The sequence below is a fragment of the Taudactylus pleione genome, unplaced genomic scaffold (genome assembly GCF_031769625.1).
Source record: "Taudactylus pleione unplaced genomic scaffold, aTauple2 ptg000117l, whole genome shotgun sequence".
Taxonomy (NCBI): domain Eukaryota; kingdom Metazoa; phylum Chordata; class Amphibia; order Anura; family Myobatrachidae; genus Taudactylus; species Taudactylus pleione.
Window position 1 is genome coordinate 5,560,666 of NW_028284519.1, and position 20,971 is coordinate 5,581,636.

General features: G+C 41.1%; 1 protein-coding gene across 1 annotated transcript in view; it reads left to right on the forward strand.

Annotated features, from left to right (window-relative positions):
- The window catches only part of RPGRIP1L (RPGRIP1 like), a 151,216-nt gene that overhangs the window by 111,619 nt on the left and 18,626 nt on the right, over nucleotides 1-20,971 (forward strand). The window contains exons 19-22 of the mRNA XM_088471852.1: nucleotides 1,645-1,725; nucleotides 3,957-4,034; nucleotides 11,725-11,890; nucleotides 15,505-15,596. Coding sequence (XP_088327978.1) covers nucleotides 1,645-1,725; nucleotides 3,957-4,034; nucleotides 11,725-11,890; nucleotides 15,505-15,596 — 417 coding nt within the window. The remainder of the gene's footprint in view (nucleotides 1-1,644; nucleotides 1,726-3,956; nucleotides 4,035-11,724; nucleotides 11,891-15,504; nucleotides 15,597-20,971) is intronic.

Genomic DNA, 20,971 nt, shown 5'->3' on the forward strand with positions numbered 1-20,971 from the left:
TTATACTCCGACACCAGCTGACTTTTATTATATTACTCAGTACACAGGGACAAGCAGTAATATGCCTAGAAGGTGCTTGGATTAGATAGAGATCATTACCCACCAAAGCAGATAAAACAGATTAGAGCTTCTTCAAAGAAGACAATATTTACAAAGACATTCTGATAGGTTAATTGGCTCCTAACAAAATTAACCCTAGTGTGTATGTGGTAGAGAATGTAGATTGGAAGTTCCATTGCGATATGGTCTGATGGAAATGATTAAATATTCTCCTTTAAAGCGCTTCATAATTAGGGATGTGCAGGCTCGGATAGGTTCGAGTTTGCACGTGGAGTTCGGATTTTTCCCTCCAAAAAAACGGAACTCAGAACGAGGCAAAACGTCATCTTACATGGACGAACATCATCATTCCTGGACAAAAGTCCAGGAATGATGATGTTCGTCCATGTAAGATGACGTTTTGCCTCGTTCTGAGTTCCGTTTTTTTGGAGGGAAAAATCCGAACTCCACGTGCAAACTCGAACCTATCCGAGCCTGCACATCCCTATTCATAATATGTATGTGCTTTATATGTAACTGTTAATAAATATATGTAATCGTACAGCGCACTTGTGAGTGTATTAACCCCTAAGTAATATATAGTACAGGGCATCGTCTATGTGCAGTGGTCCTCAACCTCATCCCTAAAGTTATCCCAACAGGTCATGTTTTGTGGATATCTGTCTGTGAAAGCAGGTGGTATAATTACTGACCCAGCAACATAGATGAACTCACCTGTGCATGATTAAAGAAATCCACAAAACATGTCCTGTTGGTGGTACTGGAGGACTGGAGTTGAGATTTGCATTTAAGATAAAACAAATGGATAATACTTCAATGTAAATAGTGACCATCAGACAGCTTCAATAGATAAAACATGAGCAGTTATGTATACTGTACTTTTTAATAACATACGTGGCCCAAAATGACCTCCATTCAGCAGTCAGAATTGAAACACTGCAGTTCACACTCATGTTTATACAGTATATGTAATTGTGTAGTAAAACAGGCCTGCTGTAAGCACTCTACATGCACCTGATCTCCATGGTGCACAAGTAGTTTGGACAGGTAGTGGTTTTATTTTCTCTAGCTTTTAGTTGGCTTGGGTAATTCATGTTGAGCTATCATACCTGTCTAACAGATCAGAATACAGGTTGAGTCTCCCATATCCAAAATGCTTGGGACCAAGGCTATTTTTTATATTGGAATATTCCGTATTTTGGAATATTTGTATACCATATTGAAATGTCTTAGGAAAATGGCCCAAATCTAAACACAAAATGCATTTACGATTCATATACACCATATACACACAGCCTGAAGGTAATTTAAATACAATACTTTCAATAATTTTGTGGCTCAAACAAAGTTTGTGTACATACATGAAATTCATTTATGTTATATATATGCCTTATACATACAGCCTATAATTCATTTTATACTTTATTTTTAATAATTTTGAGCCTTAAACAAAGTTTGTGTACATTGAACCATCAAAAATCAAAGGTTTCACTATCTCAGTCATACTAAAAATATCCCGTATTTCGGAATATTTGGATATGGGAGACTCAACCTGTAGTAACATTCTAAGTGTATATTTTTCAGGCACCGATGCCAAAGCCAAGGGCACGAAAACCTCCAGCAGACAAGAAAGTCTCATTTGTTGATACTAATATTAAAATGATGGTAAGCACTATTTATTATCTTTGGATTAAAAAATTGCAGTTTATGTGCACTTCCAGGACATTATATACTGTAACAATGGCAAAAACAGAAGAAGCAGACAAAGTCATAGGGATCAATTCAGTTAGGTGCCAGCAGAGCGGAGTGCTGTTGGAATGCGTGGCATCTAATCTTACCCCATCTCACCCTGAGAAAAAACATCAGTGAGTCCGGGGCTGTATATGACCACATTTACTTGCTAGACGAGCAGCCTCGCCCCTTATTGAATTGACCCTCTCAAAGGTAAATGGCTTGAGAAGTGGCCTGTCTTGTTTTAGTTATGGCATTACTGTTCCCTGTACTAACTGACTATCGCATACATTGATTATACCAACCGGGGGGATGATTACTGTTCACTATTCTATTGGTAATACTGGAACACAAATACAGGGTGTTTCACTCGCTATTGGCCCCAAAGTTTTTCTTATCACTTTTAAAGTAATTTACATAATTTAGTGAAATGTGACACAGACATACCATGGTCTATGAGAAACATGAGGAAGTCATAGCAAGTGTTGAAAGTGTTCGCCATTAGCATCCAGGCAACGCGTTGCTCCATGTAATGGAAGGTTTTAACCAACATATTGGGAGTCACAGTCTTAATTTCCCACTTAATCTTTCCTCTCAACACACATAGTCACGATGAATGTGGACGCCACAGTACACATCACCACTGTCAGAAGCAGGAATACTTACTGACTAGCAGTCAATTATTTTAGTAGTTATAAGAGAAACTTTGGGGCCAGTAGTGAGTGAAATACCCTGTAGCACAGCACATCAAACTTTGAAGCGGATGGGCTAGAACAGTAGAAGACCACACAGAGGGCCTGATTCAGACCCGTTCGCTATATGCGTGCGCTCGCAAGCGGGCCAATGTTCTGCATACGCGCATTGTGCACTCTTCGTTCTGTGCGTGCGCGAACTACTCACTGCGATCGCATACCGCTTGCTCGCCCTGCAAAGACAGCCCTGTGTAATGAGTGACAGGAGAGGCCGTTTGTGGGTGGTAACGGGGGCAGGACACTAATAACGAGGGGTTGGAGATGCGAACACAGGCGTGCCTGAGTGTTTCAACGCCGTTTTAGAGGCGTGCATAATTAACAGGCAGCGTCATAGTACACTTCACTTGCCTTTTTTTTACACTGATTTCCTCGCAATTCTTGCGGTAGGGTAAAGCTACCTCAAGCACTGCATTCACATCCGATGGTGCTCGATGTACCAATGTTTTAATACACTTCCTGGAGACGTGGTGCTGGTGGGTGGCTCTGCCTGTACGATTGGGCGTACACATACACAATGTGGCCGCTCGCTAAGACATGGTGGGCGTGCTTATGCCTTGGCGAGTGATCGCTTCCCGTGGCGTCACTTTGACAAATTTGCATACACATCCAGCGAGCATACACAGATAGCGAACGAGTCTGAATCAGGCCCAGAGTTCCACTCCTGTCTACTAAGAACAGGTACCTGAAGCTACAGTGGCCAGGTCACAACAAAACTGGGCAGTTAAAGATTGGTAAAACCTCATCTTACAAATCCAGGTTTCTGCTGTGACATTCAGATCATAGCATCAAGATTTGGTGAGTCCATGGATCCATCCTGCTTCGTGGCAGCAGGACAGGCGGTGAAGTGGGCAATGTTCTCTTGGCACACATTAGGCCCCTTAATATTAATTGAGCATTGTTTTTAATGCTACAGCCTTCGTATTGTTGCTGATCATGCGCATCCATTCATGCCACAGTTTACTCATCTACTGTCTTCTGATGTGTACTTCTAGCAGGGTTAGGTGCCTTGATGCAAAGCGATTGTTCTATGCACATTAAAATGCGTTGGGTGTGCTAAAATGGCCTCTGCTCACCAGTTCCAGTGGAGCAAATTTGGAATGTAGCGGAGCAGGAAATCCACAGCGTGAATCTACATTAGCTATGTGATGCTATCATGTCAACGTGGAGCAGAATCTCTAAGGAACGTTTTCTGTACCTTGTTGAATCCATGCCGCCTATTAACTAGGCTGGGATAAAGGTGTTTCCTGCCCAGTATGAAAAAAGTTGTACATAATAAAATGGCCACCGTGTTTATATCCTTGTATTTGCCAATTTGTCATAAATTAACCAAAAAGAAATTCAATATGTTATGTCGTTTTCATAGTAGTCATTTAAATCTTTAACAATAATGCATATCTTTTTGTGTGGTTGCAGAGTCCTGTTGATCAGACAGTTGACGAAGAAACCTCAGTAATTATGAAAAATCCTGTAAACGTCTTAAATATTCCTGAGGTACAGTATGTGCTATATAATGTTTTGTGCATCTGAGCACTAGGAGGTGGAGCAGCAGAGACCTCTGTATCGAGCCCAGATTGTCCCTCCCTATATCTCTGTGAAATCTGGTTCTGTCACTAAAGTAGTAAAGTGTTTACTGTCTCTCGAAGCCTGTGTCATCAGTATTGTAGAAGCAATACACATGAAAACTCATGTTTTGTTCACTGAGATGTTACTAAGCAGATCTTACTAATTTTTCTTTAATTATCTTAGCTACTTATATTTTTAGCAACACATTCTGATTATATTTTTTTAGGTATGATTATTTATATTCCCTTCAAATTGATGTCTTTGCTAAACATTCGGGATCTGATCTAGATCAAGATCTAAATAACGTCATATTTGGTATTCTTGTGGCTTTAATTAATTTAAAAATCATATTCATGTTCAAAATATTTCTGTAGACCAATTCTGATTAATTTGTAAAAAAAACTAAAATTTGTGTAAAAAAGAAATATGAATAAGAGCATATCTTACATTAATAATAATAATTAATATTTCATCTGCAGTTGGTTGGTTGTGCTGCAGTACAGTAGGTCTCCAATGCTGTTTCCGCAAGCTTTCAGCACTGAGAACCTTTGCTACTGCTTATGATGGACCTGACAACATTGACGCCTTGTCCTGCAAAATCATAGCAGTAATGCCCAGTGCCCGTAAGCCCAAAGTAACTTCTATTAACAATCCATAAATTGAAAGAATGGCAACTAATGTGTTCAACAGTAAAAGTAATACCCAATAAATATAGCTCCAGTATTAATTGTCCAGTGGCCAATAATATGTAGCCTGTAGTAGTAATCCCCAGTAATAAGCCACTAGTAGTAGTAGTAGTGGGCAGTAATAAACGACCAGACAAGCCAAGTAATATAGCAGTAGTTTCAATATCTAGCAATAAGACACTATAAGTAGTAATATCCAGTAATAATAGAAGACACCTGCATTAGTAATGCCTAATAGTACAGTATATTAAGAGTTATAGTACCCAGTAACATGTAAGTAGTCATGAGTAGTAATAATTAGCATTAATAATATGCAGTAATATTATATCAACGTTATCACTGCATGCTACCACCTTCCAGCCAGTCCTTCTAGTTATTGTACATGTGATATGTTCCGTGTAAAGCAGGGCTCGGCAAATCCCGGGGGCCAGGTCACCATGGCGACCAGATTTTGCTACCTGTCGACCAGATTATCCGGGGTGGGAAGAAGCAGATTGGATCCTGTAGGACGCGCTGGCAGGTACTGTGTTGTGCAGCAGTAGCCAATCGCCGCGCGGCGCCTTATCCCCCAGCCAATCAGTGCTTACCTCCTTTGCTCCTGCTGGGAGCAAAAGCCAATCACCGCATGTCCCCATCGAAATAGTGTGTCCTAAGCCAGTCACCGTGCGGCGCCGTGTCTCCAGCCAATCGCCGCGCTGTGCCGTGTCCTGACACCACCTCTCTCCCCCCAGCGCACAGCGCTCTATATGCACTCCCGGCGGAGGCTAGAGCTACACAGTATTGCCTGCCCCTAACCCCCTCCTTGCCCCCAAATACTGCCCTAGCTGCCATCTACCCTACCGCTCCCTCCCTAACCCCAGTAATGCCTGCCCCTAACCTCTTTCTTGCCCCCAGTACAGCGCTACCTGTTATCTACCCGTGCCTCCTCACTGCCCCTTGTACTACCCCAGCTGTTATCTACATTTGCGCCTTCCCTACCCCCAGGACGGCCCTAGCTGCTATCCTGACCCCCTAACCCCATCCTTGCCCCCCAGTACTGCTCAGCCGCTATATAACCTAGCCACACCTTCCTACCCCTAGCTCTGCCTGCCCCAGATCCCCTCCTTTCCCCCCCCCCCCCCGACACCAACCCCATACCCCCCCCCCCCTCCCGGTACTGCGCCAGCTGCTGTCTGCCCACAATTTTTTTTTCTTTCCGCGATCAGTGATTGTGTGCCACACGGCAGCTGCTGCTACATACACTATCAGCTGCGCTCCCCATTGCACTGTAATATACTTAATAAGACTCCTGCACCTTTCTTCTGGGCCATCATATACTTTTGTCCAAATGCTATTTAAAAAAAATATATATTATATTAATGTACATATAGGACCTACTGTGGCATAATGTGAACTTGGGTTTTAATGTGTGGCATAATGTGCATATGGGTCCTACTGTGTGGCATAATGTGCATATGGGTCCTACTGTGTGGCATAATGTGCATATGGGTCCTACTGTGTGGCATAATGTGCATATGGGTCCTACTGTGTGGCATAATGTGCATATGGGTCCTACTGTGTGGCATAATGTGCATATGGGTCCTACTGTGTGGCATAATGTGCATATGGGTCCTACTGTGTGGCATAATGTGCATATGGGTCCTACTGTGTGGCATAATGTGCATATGGGTCCTACTGTGTGGCATAATGTGCATATGGGTCCTACTGTGTGGCATAATGTGCATATGGGTCCTACTGTGTGGCATAATGTGCATATGGGTCCTACTGTGTGGTATAATGTGCATATGGGTCCTACTGTGTGGCATAATGTGCATATGGGTCCTACTGTGTGGCATAATGTGCACATGGGTCCTACTGTGTGGCATAATGTGCATATGGGTCCTATTGTGTGGCATAATGTGCATATGGGTCCTACTGTGTGGTATAATGTGCATTTGGGCCCTAGTGTGTTCCTATTATGAATGTGGGCCCTAGTGCATGATATATTTTGAAACTGGGGCAGGTATGGGCATGTGGCAGAATCTGCTGACCATTGAAGAGGCATGTGTGGCAGTCTAATGGCATATGGGAAAGTTGAGGGGCACTGAAGCGGCATGTGTGGGGGCCTATACAAGTTTTTATTTTGGTCATGGTCTGGCTCCTAAACTTTTAAGATGGCTCCTAGATTTTACAAAAAATTGTCAAGCCCTGGTGTAAAGTCAGTTTCATCTTTCCTTAATCTCCAGCCTCCTCCCTACCAGCTCATTTCATCGTGAAGTGAGACATTGGTTTTGTATACAGTTATTGGTACCAATATTGTGCCTATATCACAGCAGTTAGGAAAACTTATAATCAGTTCAGTAAAAATAAGCACACCGCTCGCAAGCAGATGGTTTGACACCATGAAGGCAGTTGTGTGGGGCTGCCCTGTGTCCGCTGTATTTCCACTGGGAATGTTTGCTTCAGGTTGCTTTTTTTCATGACTGGATAAGTAACCAATATTACTGGTGGAAGGATAGATAGCTGTGAGTAGTTGTAATGTGAGAACATTTAGAGGAAGAGAAAAGTTACCAGTAGATTGCCCTATGGACCTGTACTTTGAGCACTCACTGCTCTTCAAAATATTTTTTTCGGTGACATTACTAGTGGTATTGAGGTGAAAGTCTCCCCTTTATGCACATTGATTACACAACTAAATGGAGCACAGGAAAGGTAAACAAAATAATTGGCGGTCTACGGGGACTGGTCACTAGGAGAATGGTTAAGAGCGTGGTTAATGCAGTTTAATGCAAACCATGTACTTGGGTTTTCAAAAATCCAAAAGCTGAATTTAGTATTAGTGGCACTCAGATATAAATCATTTAGGAGGAAACAGATATTGAAGTCACTGTTTCAGGAAATTTATAGGTAGCAAAATAGTGTGAAAAGCAAAGGGGGAGAGGGGGCATTCATGCTTCTGTAAGTTGCATAGGGAGAGGAATTTGCTGCAGAAAGACAGAAGTTGTATTGTTAATCTAGTTCTTTGGTTTAGCCCCACCAGGAGTACAGTATTCCGGTCAGGAGGCCATATTTCCATAGGGCATAAATAAACTAGAGAGTCTGCAAAGAATGGCAACTAAAATGATGCACAGTCTAAATCATATACCAGGAAAAACCGAAGGATTTAAACATATTTTGTATCAGAGACCAAAGAGTGGTAAATATATCAAAGGTTTTAGCGAGGTACAGAAGGAAGTATTACTTAGAGGAAGAGAAGTACCAGGGAAGAGCAAATACACTATACCTGAGGGTAATCCTACTGACCCATGGCCGACATTCCCGTGTGACTGGATCATACAGCGCATTAAGAACCTTTGCAATCTGGCTGGACCATTATGCAATGGTCCAGCCAGATTGGTAGCACCTATCCTTGTATATCAATGCCTATTTCCCTATAGATTGTAAGCTTGCGAGCAGGGCCCTCTTATCTCTTTGCCTGTCTGTTTTTATCCAGTCTTGTTCTATTACTGTTTGTTCCCGATTGTAAAGGGCAACGGAATATGCTGGGACTATATAAGTAATAAAAGTAGTAAATAAATAATAATAAATGTAAACATATATGGGAAAAAAGCTATTCTAAATCTGAAAAGATAGGGTCTGATTTCCTTAGGGGTAAAATATGGGCAAGCTAGGTTCATAATATAGAATTTTGTTGCACTCATAATAATAAAAGCGATGGGATTAGCCGCCAGTAACACAGGTCTGCGAAATTTAAGGTATTGAAAGCTTTTTTTAATAATACTTTTATATTCTTAATTATACTCCTGTGTACATCAAGAAATAGTATATTAAAAAGAATTACCACATCACGTTTACCTATAATGGGGTTACATACATGTTTAAGAAAAAACAAGAAGTTTAATTGTTTTCGACATATTTATTGTGAAATACGAAGAAGTATAGATATCACTGTGTTTTTTTCTTAATTACATAATAAAATAACAATAAAATCAATCAATAATAGAAACAAAATCATAATTATTGAAAACAATCGTTAATATCTTGTTTTTTTTGTCTTCAAACTTCGTTTTGTCGCTTTTTGCTTATAAGCTTTTTCTGTGTCGTCTCTGTGTATCATCCAGCAGTAGTCAGCCATCATTTATATGTTCTATGATGGCTACTTGATGAGTAGCATCAATTAGTGTGTATACTGTACTGTATGAGTGGTGTGTACTGTATATGTGCTGTTTGTGTGTATGTGGTGGTAGGCAGGGGTTAAAATGAGCCGGCACAGGGCAAAACTGTGTTGCATCTGTTATATTTTGTTCCACCTTTGCCAGCTCACCTTGTAGTTGTAGTTGTTGTGTGTGTGCAATGTTCCTTTAGACAGTATGGGGTTTAGGCCCTTTGTAAATTTCAGCTCCAGGACCATGATGACCTTAATCTGGCACTGGCCGGGGGGAAGTTTTATAACGAGAACTGAATTGCAACGTTCTATACTACCAACTGAATTCATTTAAGACAATGGCCCTCATTCAGAGCCGTATGCTCTGAGCAGAGCGCACGCTCTGAATGAGGGCCGGGCTCCATTTTCATGGAGCGTCCTCCTGGACGCTCGTATAGCTGTGGGTCACCACCCACAGGCTATACGAGCGTGCTTTGTGATGGCCGCGATGGTCGAGACCATCGCGACCATCGAAATTGCGAGCCGGAGCCTGCGGTTGAGGTTTTCAACCGCAAGCTCCGGAGTGATTTTGGCTCTATCAGAGCCAAAATCACTCCCACTGACATCACTAGTGATGTCAGTGGGCCGGCTTCTGACGGGAGGCGTTCCCGTGGGAACGCCCCCGTCAGGGAGGCACGCCCCCGGCACGCCCACCAAAGGGGGCGTGCTGTCAATCAACATTGACAGCACGCCCCCTTTGATCGGACACAACGAGCGAAGGACTTTCCTTCGCTCATCGCGTCTGGCGCATGCGCACGACGGAGCTCCCTCCGTCGTGCGCATGCTCAGTGCATAACATCGACACACTTGCGAGCGGACAGCCGCTCGCGAGTGGGTCTGAGTCAGGCCCAATGTTTTATAATAAATGTAGGCAGAATACATTTATTACTTTAAAGAATATGAAAAAAATTACTTATTCATAAATACACGTTTTGTAGAAAAACGTGATGTGATATGCAAAATCGGGAGTCATTTTTGTGTTCAGAAGCCAAAAATCTCTTAAGTATCACATAAATTTGTTAAAAAAGCTTTTTCATCGCAGACCTGTGTATTTACTCTAATCTTGCACTACACTTGCTCTATGCCCAGTGGTGCAAGTAAAATAAATCTTGCGGCACACTCCCAGCATTCTGGGGTATGCCCAGCGCTTCGGGAGCTACTTGGCCTCCCCCGGTCACTAACGTCTCGCCCGGCCCGTGTACCTGGGTCTGTCTAGACCAAGCGGTGCAGGAGGCGTGCAGCTAATGGTGGCGGTAAGGTAGTTGGGTGGTACAGCATATCGGCCACTAATTTCTTAATGGTACGCCGTATCGGCCTGTACTTGCACCACTGAATCCTCCTGATCTTACCTTATAGTCCAGCCAGCACCTTATTCACCCAGAGTACAATGTGAAGATTAGAATCTGTCCTGTTTTGTGCACACCACCTTAAAAGGTCAATAACTTCATAGGAATAGAACACAGACTATAATATAACATGTACACCTGATAAAATAAGAAGCATTGCCCTTTACTGTGACTGAATGTATCACTTTTTTGTCACACCATATTAATGAAAATTGAATTGGACTGTTTTACTATATTAACATGGAGAAAACCTATTCTTGAGTGTGGTTGACATTTTAATCAAATAGCTCATAATGGTGTTTTGCTGAAAGGCTAGAAACTGATAAACTACTTCTGTATCTTAACCTATTTACACATTAGTCTTTACTCGAAAATGCTCATATTAGTTTTATTAAATGTGATGATTGTCAAACAGCAATGATTACTTAGTAATGCTGTGTTGTTCCATATACACACTTTATTTTCTGATTGTCAGGAATATGACTCAGCCAGTTTATCTTCACACAAACTGCAGGTGAACCTTCCAGGGGCAATTTACTCTCCAGCCTGTATTCCTGTATTCATATAAGCAAATTCCTCATTTGTGTCATTTTTCACTGTATAATTCAAGCTTCTTTACAAACAAACTTATTGTTCAGTTGTTTCTGGGCCTCTGTTGTGAAAAACTGGATTAAATTTTTGTATATACAGTGTGTGTGTATATATATATATATATATATATATATATATATAATATGCACACACATATACAAAGATATAAAAAGACAAAGAGGGTGCTCCATAGTGTTTGAATCTTTTTATTTTTTAAACCTAACATTTTAGCAAATGTTTCCAATGCAACAATATTACATTTGTACCAATGTTTTCAAATATGTAAGTATATCACCAGATCTGACAGATAAGGTCCGTTACGGGCAACCTCCTTATAATAATCATGGCTGTGCCTGATGACTGCCGGCTGGGAAATGCACTGCGTCATCGGCCTCGCCACATGCGCCTTTCATTATTAGACCTTGGCAGTGGGGTACCACGTCCCTAAAATGCTCTAAGTTGTATTTTCCCATGCTGTTCAACTTCCTATACACTGTTCTCTCCACAGTAACTGGTAAAGTACTCCTCGTTATTGTGTCAGTATCTATGACAAACTCCTCAGAAACTTCTAACCTCTAACTCATTTCAATTTGCGAACTAAATGTTCCTGCATCTTATAGTCTTTGAAACATACAGAACTTTGTTATCATTTACTAGTGACAAAAGTAAAGTTCTGATTTCCAATACTGTGATGTACTCTTTAGAATACAATTACTAGAATGGCTGATTTTAATTTTAACCCGCTTCAGAGATTAAAAATTAGGAAGATACATAAATCATTTATCTAACCTTTTTTATGTGCCTTGTTATAGATAGAACAAGATAAACCTATGGAAGATGATTATCTGAAAGCAATACAGGAATCTCAGCTCGAAAAGGAGGAGAGCTCCCAACTTTCAGATGGGCAATATGAAGCCCAAAGCTACGATACAACATCAGAAGATGAAACCGAAGTAACCGAGGATTTGGAGGCAGAAGGTATAAAATATGGGGGTGGTCGCATTTGATTAAATCTTTGCATTATGTTGTATCTTGTATTTTCTGGAGTTGTAGTTGAGACATTTTATACAATAATATACAAAGATATTTGGAGTTGTCTCAATCAGAAAATTATACTCTAGTCCGATAAGGTTGAGAATCAAAGGATCAACTCAAAAGAGTCATTTTCAGGAATGAGAGTACTGCTGTTGGTGTTAGCTGTCATTGTAAAATTGAGTATTCAATTATTGAGTATTCATTTATTTTTTCAAACCACCACAGCCTAACCCACAGTTCTTATATACAGGTTGAGTCTCCCATATCCAAATATTCCGAAATACGGATTATTCCGAAATACGGAATAATTTTGGCATGACTGAGATAATGAAACCTTTGATTTTTGCTGGTTCAATGTACACAAACTTTGTCTAAGGCACAAATTGTTAAAAATATTGTATAATATGACCTTCAGGCTGTGTGTATAAGGTGTATATGAAACAACTGAATTTCATGTATGTACACAAACTCTGCTTGAGCCACAAAATTATTGAAAATATTGTATAAAATTACCTTCAGGCAGTGTGTATAAGGTGTATATAACACATAAATGTATTCTGTGTGTATATTGGGGTCCCATTCCCAAGATATTCCATTATAATATGCAAATATTCCAAAATACGGAATATTCCATTATCCAAAATACCCCTGGTCCCAAGCATTTTGGATATGGGAGACTCAACCTGTATTGTCCATATTACTGCTGAGATGGAAAAAAAAATAAAGTAGAACATGTCTTTTATCCCACTTACAACCATCTCAAACTCTGTATATATATTCACCAATCTGATTTATTGTGTGAATTGTATCCCTCAGCTCAAGGAAACCTCCTGAACACATCAAACTTTCTTATTATTATGTTGACCCCTGAATTGAACAGGTATCCTATACATGTGACATCAGTCATTGCAACTGTCATACATTATATTGATTTATTGGCAACCAATATATTCAGGAAACTTTATAAAATTACTATACTAATAATAACTTTTGCTGGTGAAAATGAGGGACCTATGTATTATTAATAGTTTTTTTTTATGGTAATAAGTAAAAAATAAATTCTGCCTTTATATCAAAATAATTCTGTTACTACAGAGAGGTTATAATAGTCTTTCCCTCACAAAGGGGAAACTGCTAAATCTTAGCGTCACATATAAAATGGAAAAAAAGTCCCATCGCCAGGGAAAAATTCCAGATTTTACTGGCCATAGAGTTTTTTTGGGGTGTGGTACAAAATGTTGAAATTTACAATGTCGACATGGACATAATGTCAACAATCAACTTGTTGCTATAGCGTTTTTACCATATTTGAACCCTAAACATAACCCTTCCCTAACCTTAACCACAACCTAGTCCACAAGCTGTGTACACACTATACGATATTTCGTATGATATATCAAACACATCATATAGAGTGTATGCCTGAATCGTCGTTCCTGATGGTCGTCATCACATTGTCCCATCTGCTCTTCTGCACAGCAGATGGGACAATGCGATGAACGATGATGTACACATCATGTAGTGTGTATGCACAACCACACATAGGCCTGATTCAGAGATATACGCTAACCCGATGGTCAGCGCACATCTCCGATGTTTGGGAGTCTGCGCTTGAGCGAGACCTGTTCTGCGCATTTGCAGAATGAGTCCTGCAATTTTGCACACAAATCCCCCAAGCCTCTACCAGATTGGCAGGCAGAAGCGTTTGAGGGACGGGGACGGCCTGCTTTCTCGGAAACAAGTATTCTGGGAGTGCTGAGGCCAGGTCTGCGTCCATGGATGCAGATTTCCTGGCCTCACAAGCAGCCAGGAGCCGGAGAGCCTGCATAAGCTGAGGCTTACTCAGCTGGCGTTGCGATGGTGATAACAGGCTGCGACCTCCTTTCGCAGCACTGGGGTCAGCGATGCTGACGGGAGGCGTCTCTTCTCTTCAGACGCTTCTGCAGCATTTGGGTGGACGGTATGGCCCTGCCGCCGGTGTGTGCTGTGCAGTGCCGTCCATCTCTGAATCAGGCACATAGGGCCTGATGAAGAGATCTACGCAATGCCGATATTTATGCATATCTATAGATTGTTTGCAATAGCACATGCGTGTAAGCCGCCGCACATGCAGTGATTGTTTATTTGATCGTTTTGTAATAACGCCTGCACAGAGTATCCATTCGCAAAGTGAGCGACATGTAGTCAGCGTTGGGGGAGGTAAGAGGAGGTGCCTAGGCAAACGCAGTCATGTCTGACCATTTGAACGCTGTGTCATGTGTGTGCTTAAATTGTGATCTCCTTTGCAGCATGGAGTTCTTTGCGTGTCATGAGAGCTGCAGTGTTTGCGGCTGGTCAGACTTGCCGGATATGCTGCATGGCTGCCCGATCTGCATCCATGTTACAGATGTTTACACTGTTGTACGTCGTAGGACGCTATGAGAAGGCAGTTACTATGCTCGGCTATGCTTTGGAAGGCATTAGCATATTTTAGCAACTGAAAAAATGCAGTTGGGATTGCTTTAGCGTACATCTCTGAATCAAGCCCATAGTGTACAGGACTATCGATTAATTGGATACAATCCCCCGACACAATATATTGTAGTTTGGAAGATATTATAGTGTGTATGCTCTATTTTGCATTTCCTGGGACTTAGTGAAATTGGGGTATCCATGTTACATTGTATAGTGTGTACCCAGCTTAACACTAACTGCAGCCTAACCCGAAACCTAACCCTAAACCTAACACTTATATGCACTTCTAAATTGTGCCTGTTGATATTCACAATGTTGACCCTTTTGTCCATGTTAACTTTCTGAATGTCGATTATAATGACTGCATAGTGTTTTTTGGCCTTTAATAAATCTGTTGATGTTTTCTTTTTCTCATGAGAGTTTGAACCTTCCACTAGTTCCACTATAACATTGGTTACTAGAATTGAAAATAGTGCCTTCTGTACAGTTAAACCTACTACAGTATTATTAACAGATTAACATGTTTTAAAAGTACGTTCCACCTACACAGAGCTGGACATTAAACAGTTATCTCTTTAATCAGAAAAACATGAATTATTACTAAACATATGTTGCATTTACTCTGTCTTCTGACGATATCTCTTGGAGAGCACTCTGAGGGTAGTGTCCTCACTGTGCACCTGAGACTCTTCATGTGATCTCATCAATTTGCAGGACATGTGCTACCTTTCAGTACGTTAGGTGAGAAAGATCACACGGGATAATAGGCCCAATTAATCCGCATCAACAGCTAATTTAAATAATACCTAAGGCATTTTAATAGAGTACACTAGTACGTGCAAGGGGAAGAAGGACTTCTACATCTGATATTATCAAGATTGGTATGTGTGTAAATTACTAGACATTACAGATAGGGTTTACCCAGATGGTTCTATTCAGTTGTTTTAAGACAAATTGATAAGCCGATGTAAGGTGCCGAGTACATAGATTTTCTACTTTGACAAAAGCTTAAACTACTGTTTGCTAACAAACATTGCAATTAGGTGTTTTTCTCTGTGTCACTTATAAAAGAAATATCCTGACATGTAATTGTTGTTTCTTAGATCACGACGGAAGACAAACAACTGATGGAAACGAATCTACAGCAACGGATAGCGATGACTGCATCATACCCATAGAAAAGGAGAAGAAACCCGTGAGTGCCGTGTACAATATTTACATGTTATTGCCTGGTTGGTAACATATATGTGTGTTCTTATTATCTTCATTTAAACTTTATTTGCTCATTATATTTAAGAATAGTCACTGTGTATTTGCTGGAATCTGTCTTGTGATCTAAGGTCTATAATCAATTTCCAGCACGACATGTCTTACCTGGGTACATGTTGATGTGCCCAGTGGCTGGCATGCGTAGCTGTGTGTACTTACCACCTTGTCTGCCACTCTCTCACTCAGTTTATGCAGGGAGACATTTAAACAGTTAGCAGTATGACTTTTCTCAGTGACAGTCATGTACCTCTTTCCCAAATAGAGTTTGCGCCCTTCCTAATGTTAATCCTATATATAGAGATACCATTTAAGTGCAATCTGGCAGCACAGACAGTGTAATGGTTAGCATTACTGCCTCACAGCACTCTCGTCGTGGGTTCGATTCCCACCATGGCCCCACCTGTGTGGAGTTTGTATATTCTCCCTGTGCTTGTGTGGGTTTGGTTTCCACCGGATGCTCTGGTTTCCTCCCACATTCCAAAAATATACTGGTAGGTTAATTGGTTAACTGTAGTGTGTAAGTGTGTGCGCATATGATAGGGAACATAGAGTGTAAGCTCCACTGGGGCAGGGACTGATGTGAATGGCCAAATATTCTCTGTAAAGCGCTGCGGAATATGTGTGCGCTCAATAAATAATTGGTAATAATAATAATAAGTAACCGCTCAATGAAAACACAGCAATGCTGCAGTCTAGATGCCTATTACCCACCTTATTGTGAACGTTAGGGTCAGGGCAATTTACAGTTCAGTTAGATTTGTTTGGCTGTCTTATTGGTTATTTAGTATTACTGGGTAGTGATCTGGGGATGATGATTATTTTTTCACATGCCAAGAGGAACCGCTAGGAGCCTATCAAAGCATTTTTATTAAAACCTATTAACCAATGAGAGCAAATTTTACATACCTTATAGTCTCTCTGCTATGTTCTGAATTTCCTGTACCTAATCTGTGACCATTAAACAATCCGTATAGTAGGAAATACATATCTTTCTTTCTGCTATGTATGCTGTAATCAGCTGCTCCCTGCTTGTCTAGTCCTATGAGCCTATCTACCCCCCACACAGACAAAAACATTAAGAGATTACAAGTAAAGTTTCCTAAAAATGAGTGGTGTCCCCGGGTATCTCTGTCCTTTTAAATTAGTGCAGAAGATGTAAATGGAGCAATCCAATGCAGCTATATACAGGTAAGGTGGTCCAATATGCAGCTCAATGCATTTCCGTGTGGAATATCCCCACACCTTCCTCAGGTGCAAGTATAAAAGGCCCAAAGAGTCACTGCTATTTATACTACGCTAATGGGTAAATCACTATCAGGTGTAAACTGACAATCAACAAAGCCTTATATATATAATAATCTAAAATCACATAAAATATCATACAATGGGAAGCAATCATCCTCTGAGCTTGGGAGAGTAACTCCATAATAGAAACAAGTGATATGCTGGCCATACACTAGTGCGATTTCGGGCAGATTGCCCGATTTTTTGCCGCATCGTACGATGAATCATATGGAAATCGGGCATTTTTTAGGTAAGCTACGATGCGTGCCGTGTATTTGTGCATGCGATGCGTCGTGCGTCCGACCAGCGTCATTTCAGTGACATTTTGAAGAAGTGTGTGTTCTTTCAATGACCTTCCCTCCTAAATTGCAGATCGATCGTATTGTGAGATCACATGTACATCGTGTGTCAATCAGGACTACCCTATGAAGTTGGTTATCCTGACACCTCTTAAATTGAAGAGAGCCGTGGAAGATGCTTATCATTTGATTGACATCCTCACTCTTGTTGGAGCACCAGCCATTCTCCAGACGTTGGAAGAGAGTTTGCAAATAGCATTAACCACTTTGCCTAAAAGCATTTAAGTGTTATGCACAATGTCTACGCTTAAGGAGTAACAATTTTTTAATTTCCCACTTTTTGTCTGAAAGCTCCAGGCAGTGTGCACAATGCCTAGATTTCCCACTTTGCCTGCAACATATGCATATACTTAGCTGAGAGTGGTTGCTGCCATGGAAACGGCTTCTCCATTATAGTGAATGGAGCTGACCGCGAATGAACTTAAGTCTTTTTGAGTGGCCGCCGCCACTGCCAGCTGCATGTCCGTGGGGTTTTGTACGTTTTTTTATTTTACCAAAACCTAGGACTTCTACTTGGAGAAGAGGGCTGACCTCCATCAGGGATGCAGGGATTACCCCTGCATCCACTGCCACCAGGGATGCAGGGAAGATACCAAGGCTGGTTAATGCTCAGGATGGGGGGTCCCCATTTTGGAGGGGAGTCCCCTCTTTTGGGTGATTGCCAGCCCTGGGCTGACCAATTTGGGGCTGGTTTAATTCTTTGGCTGTGTGTCCTGCTGCTGTGGCATTACCACCCCTTCTGTTTGAGCCTAGTGCTGGCAAATGGAAAATAGGGGGACCCCCACACCGTTTCCCCCTGATTTTCCATGACCAGACCAGGCTAAAAGGTCCAGGGCTGATTATGGATTTAGGGGGGACCCAATTCCGATTTTTTTTTTTATTGTTGTTAACTGTTTAGCATCTGTTAACAGCATAGTGGTCTGTGCATACTTCTATTTTAGGTAAGTTTATATGTGATTTTAGGTTCTATTTGCATTACTTTTTTTTTTTTTTTTTTTTAAATGTTTTTATTGAAGTCATCAAATACACTCTGGTACATAAGCAAATATGACAAGAAACAATGACAGTCACAATTTATAGCATACAGTTCACTTGTGGTTTGAAGTAATAATCTTGCCACAAATTTCTCTTTTTACCAATCAATAGAAAATTAAACAGTAATATATTATAGTGACTTCAACCATAATAGAAGAAATGAAGGGGGAAGAAAGTAGATGGGTAATGGGGGGGGGGTGGAGAAGTATAAGAAGAGAGAGAAGAAAAAAGGAGAAAAATAAATAAATAAAAAAGAGGAGAAGAGGAGATAAAGTGGGATGGGGGTTATGAGCCATGCACTACCAGGGTCAATTCCTCACCACTCTACTCTTGTTTATGTGGGTTTTTTTTTTTTCTCTTAAGTGTAAGTTATTGGGGGGTCTTGTAGCAGTATTCTAGTTTCATACCATTGTGTTGATTTGAAACACTGTTGTATTTGTCTTTTAATCTCAGGATTTTGCATTAGTTTTTTAACAGAAAGTTCAAAACCGAATGCATTTACACCTTCCAAGAACAACTCACATCGAAATCGATTTTGAAATCAAAATCAAATTCGAATGTTACTATATGAGTGATTTTGGCAGGTCATTAGACAACCGATTTTGAGTCAGTTTTTGTAGTTTTAAATTGACTAAAAAAATCAACCTTTAGTAAATATACCCCTTACTCTTGCCGGTGCTCGTAGAGTAGATAGAAGGGTGAAGTGAGTATCAGATAGCAGAATGCAGTAGTTAAGGTGGGGCATGATAAGAATGGTAAGCCTCTTGTGTGTATTCTGCCAATATTTTGAAGGTGGAGGTGACAGGAAATTGTGGTGTTATTGACACTGAGGAAGATTTGAGTGTTGTCATCATTGAGTTGATACTGGAGGCTGAGTGAGCTAATTGGACTACCAAGAGAAGAGAAAAGTAGAAAAACAGAGCCCCATAACACATATTGTGAGTGGAGAAGAGGATGTGCCAAAGATAGAGATAATGAAGGAGCAGCTTAATACAGGGCTCGACAAATGTTTGTAAAATCTAGGAGCCATCTTAAAAGTTTATGAGCCAGACCATTACCAAACTATATGAAAGCTTGTATAGACCACCACACATGCCCTTTCAGTGCCCTTCAACCTAGTAGTAACCTAGAGGGCTTGGAAATCCCGGTCGCCGGGACTAAAATCTTAGTCGCCATGGCGACCTGGTGCCCGGGATTTGTCGAGCCCTGGCTTAATAGACAGGAAATTAATGAATTGGAATTGTGCAGGAGAAGAGGATGATCAACAATGTTGAAAACAGCAGTGAGGTCCATGAGTATGGGGAAATAGCCCTCAGCTTACTCTGTAAGTAGATAATTGAGCACATGTGAGAGCAGTCTTAGTGGAATATTAGGGGGTGGATGTCCATTTGCAGAGTTGAGATGAGAGTGAGAGGATTGTGTGTTCAGTTATTTTGCTCACAGTAGCTTCATGTAACCTGCTGCTTCCACATGCCAACTTACCAGCAATGGGAGCATTTGGACCTGTCACGATTCCTCCCAGGGTCATTTTACATAACCATGTTGTTTCCAGGAGAAAATCAAACCATTCTGGAAAAACAAAATGGTGATACATTAGACATCCAGCTCAAACAATAAGGGATACATTTACGAAGATTCGAGTTTGGTCGAGTTTTTTTTTTTTTAATCTCGATTTGAATCACCGAATCTCGGGTGATTTTCCCGTTTTTAAACTCGCAAATTTACTAAGAAGTGAGTTTAGCTGAAAGTGCGTTTTCCAATCGAGATATCATCCCCGAGTTGCAAGTTAAGATGAGATTACTCACCCGAGAATTAGTAGAAAACTATTGTATTTTACAGTGGAACTACAGGTGCCAGCATGCCTGCCCTTTGGCACTTGTGGAACTACAAGTGCCTGTAGGCGGCCAGCACCCATACCCCCACTGTAAAATAAATAGTTAAAAAACCACAGTACACACACACCGTATACAGTAAAACTTTATTACATACACCTAACCCACTCACACATACTTACCTGTTCCAGCTGGTCTGTCCTCTTGTCCCATGTAGATTCCACTGGTGTACCTGGAAAAAAGATCCCATACTCACCTCCATCCTGGCACTGCTCTCTGTAGCATCCAGGGTCTTGGCAAAATAAGAAAACTACTTATGCGAACCATATGAACAGGTGCAAGTATATGTTGTGACATAATACTTGCACCTTGCGAAATGACAGATGACTGTGATCATTTGTTAAATCCCACAGGCTGCTAGCCAATCAGCGGCCGCTTTACATTTAGCGGCCGCTCATTGGCTGGTTACACGTGGGTCCCAGCCAATGAGCGGCCAATACATGTAAAGCGGCCACTGATTGTCTAACTCATTTTGTTCCCCGTAATTTTTGGTACCAGGACTGGCTGACCAGCCCGGGGCTGGTTATGGCTTTTGGGGGGTGCCCTACGTCATTTAAAAAAAAAAAAAAAAAAACTATACATTAACAACACATGTAGAAACATACACAAATCATAATGATCTGTGTATGTTGCTGGCAAACTCGCAGTTCAGGAGGTTGAGTGTTTGAAACTTCAATTTCTCTGCGAGTTTTCTCTAATCTCACCTGAGATTGAAATCTCACCTGAGATTG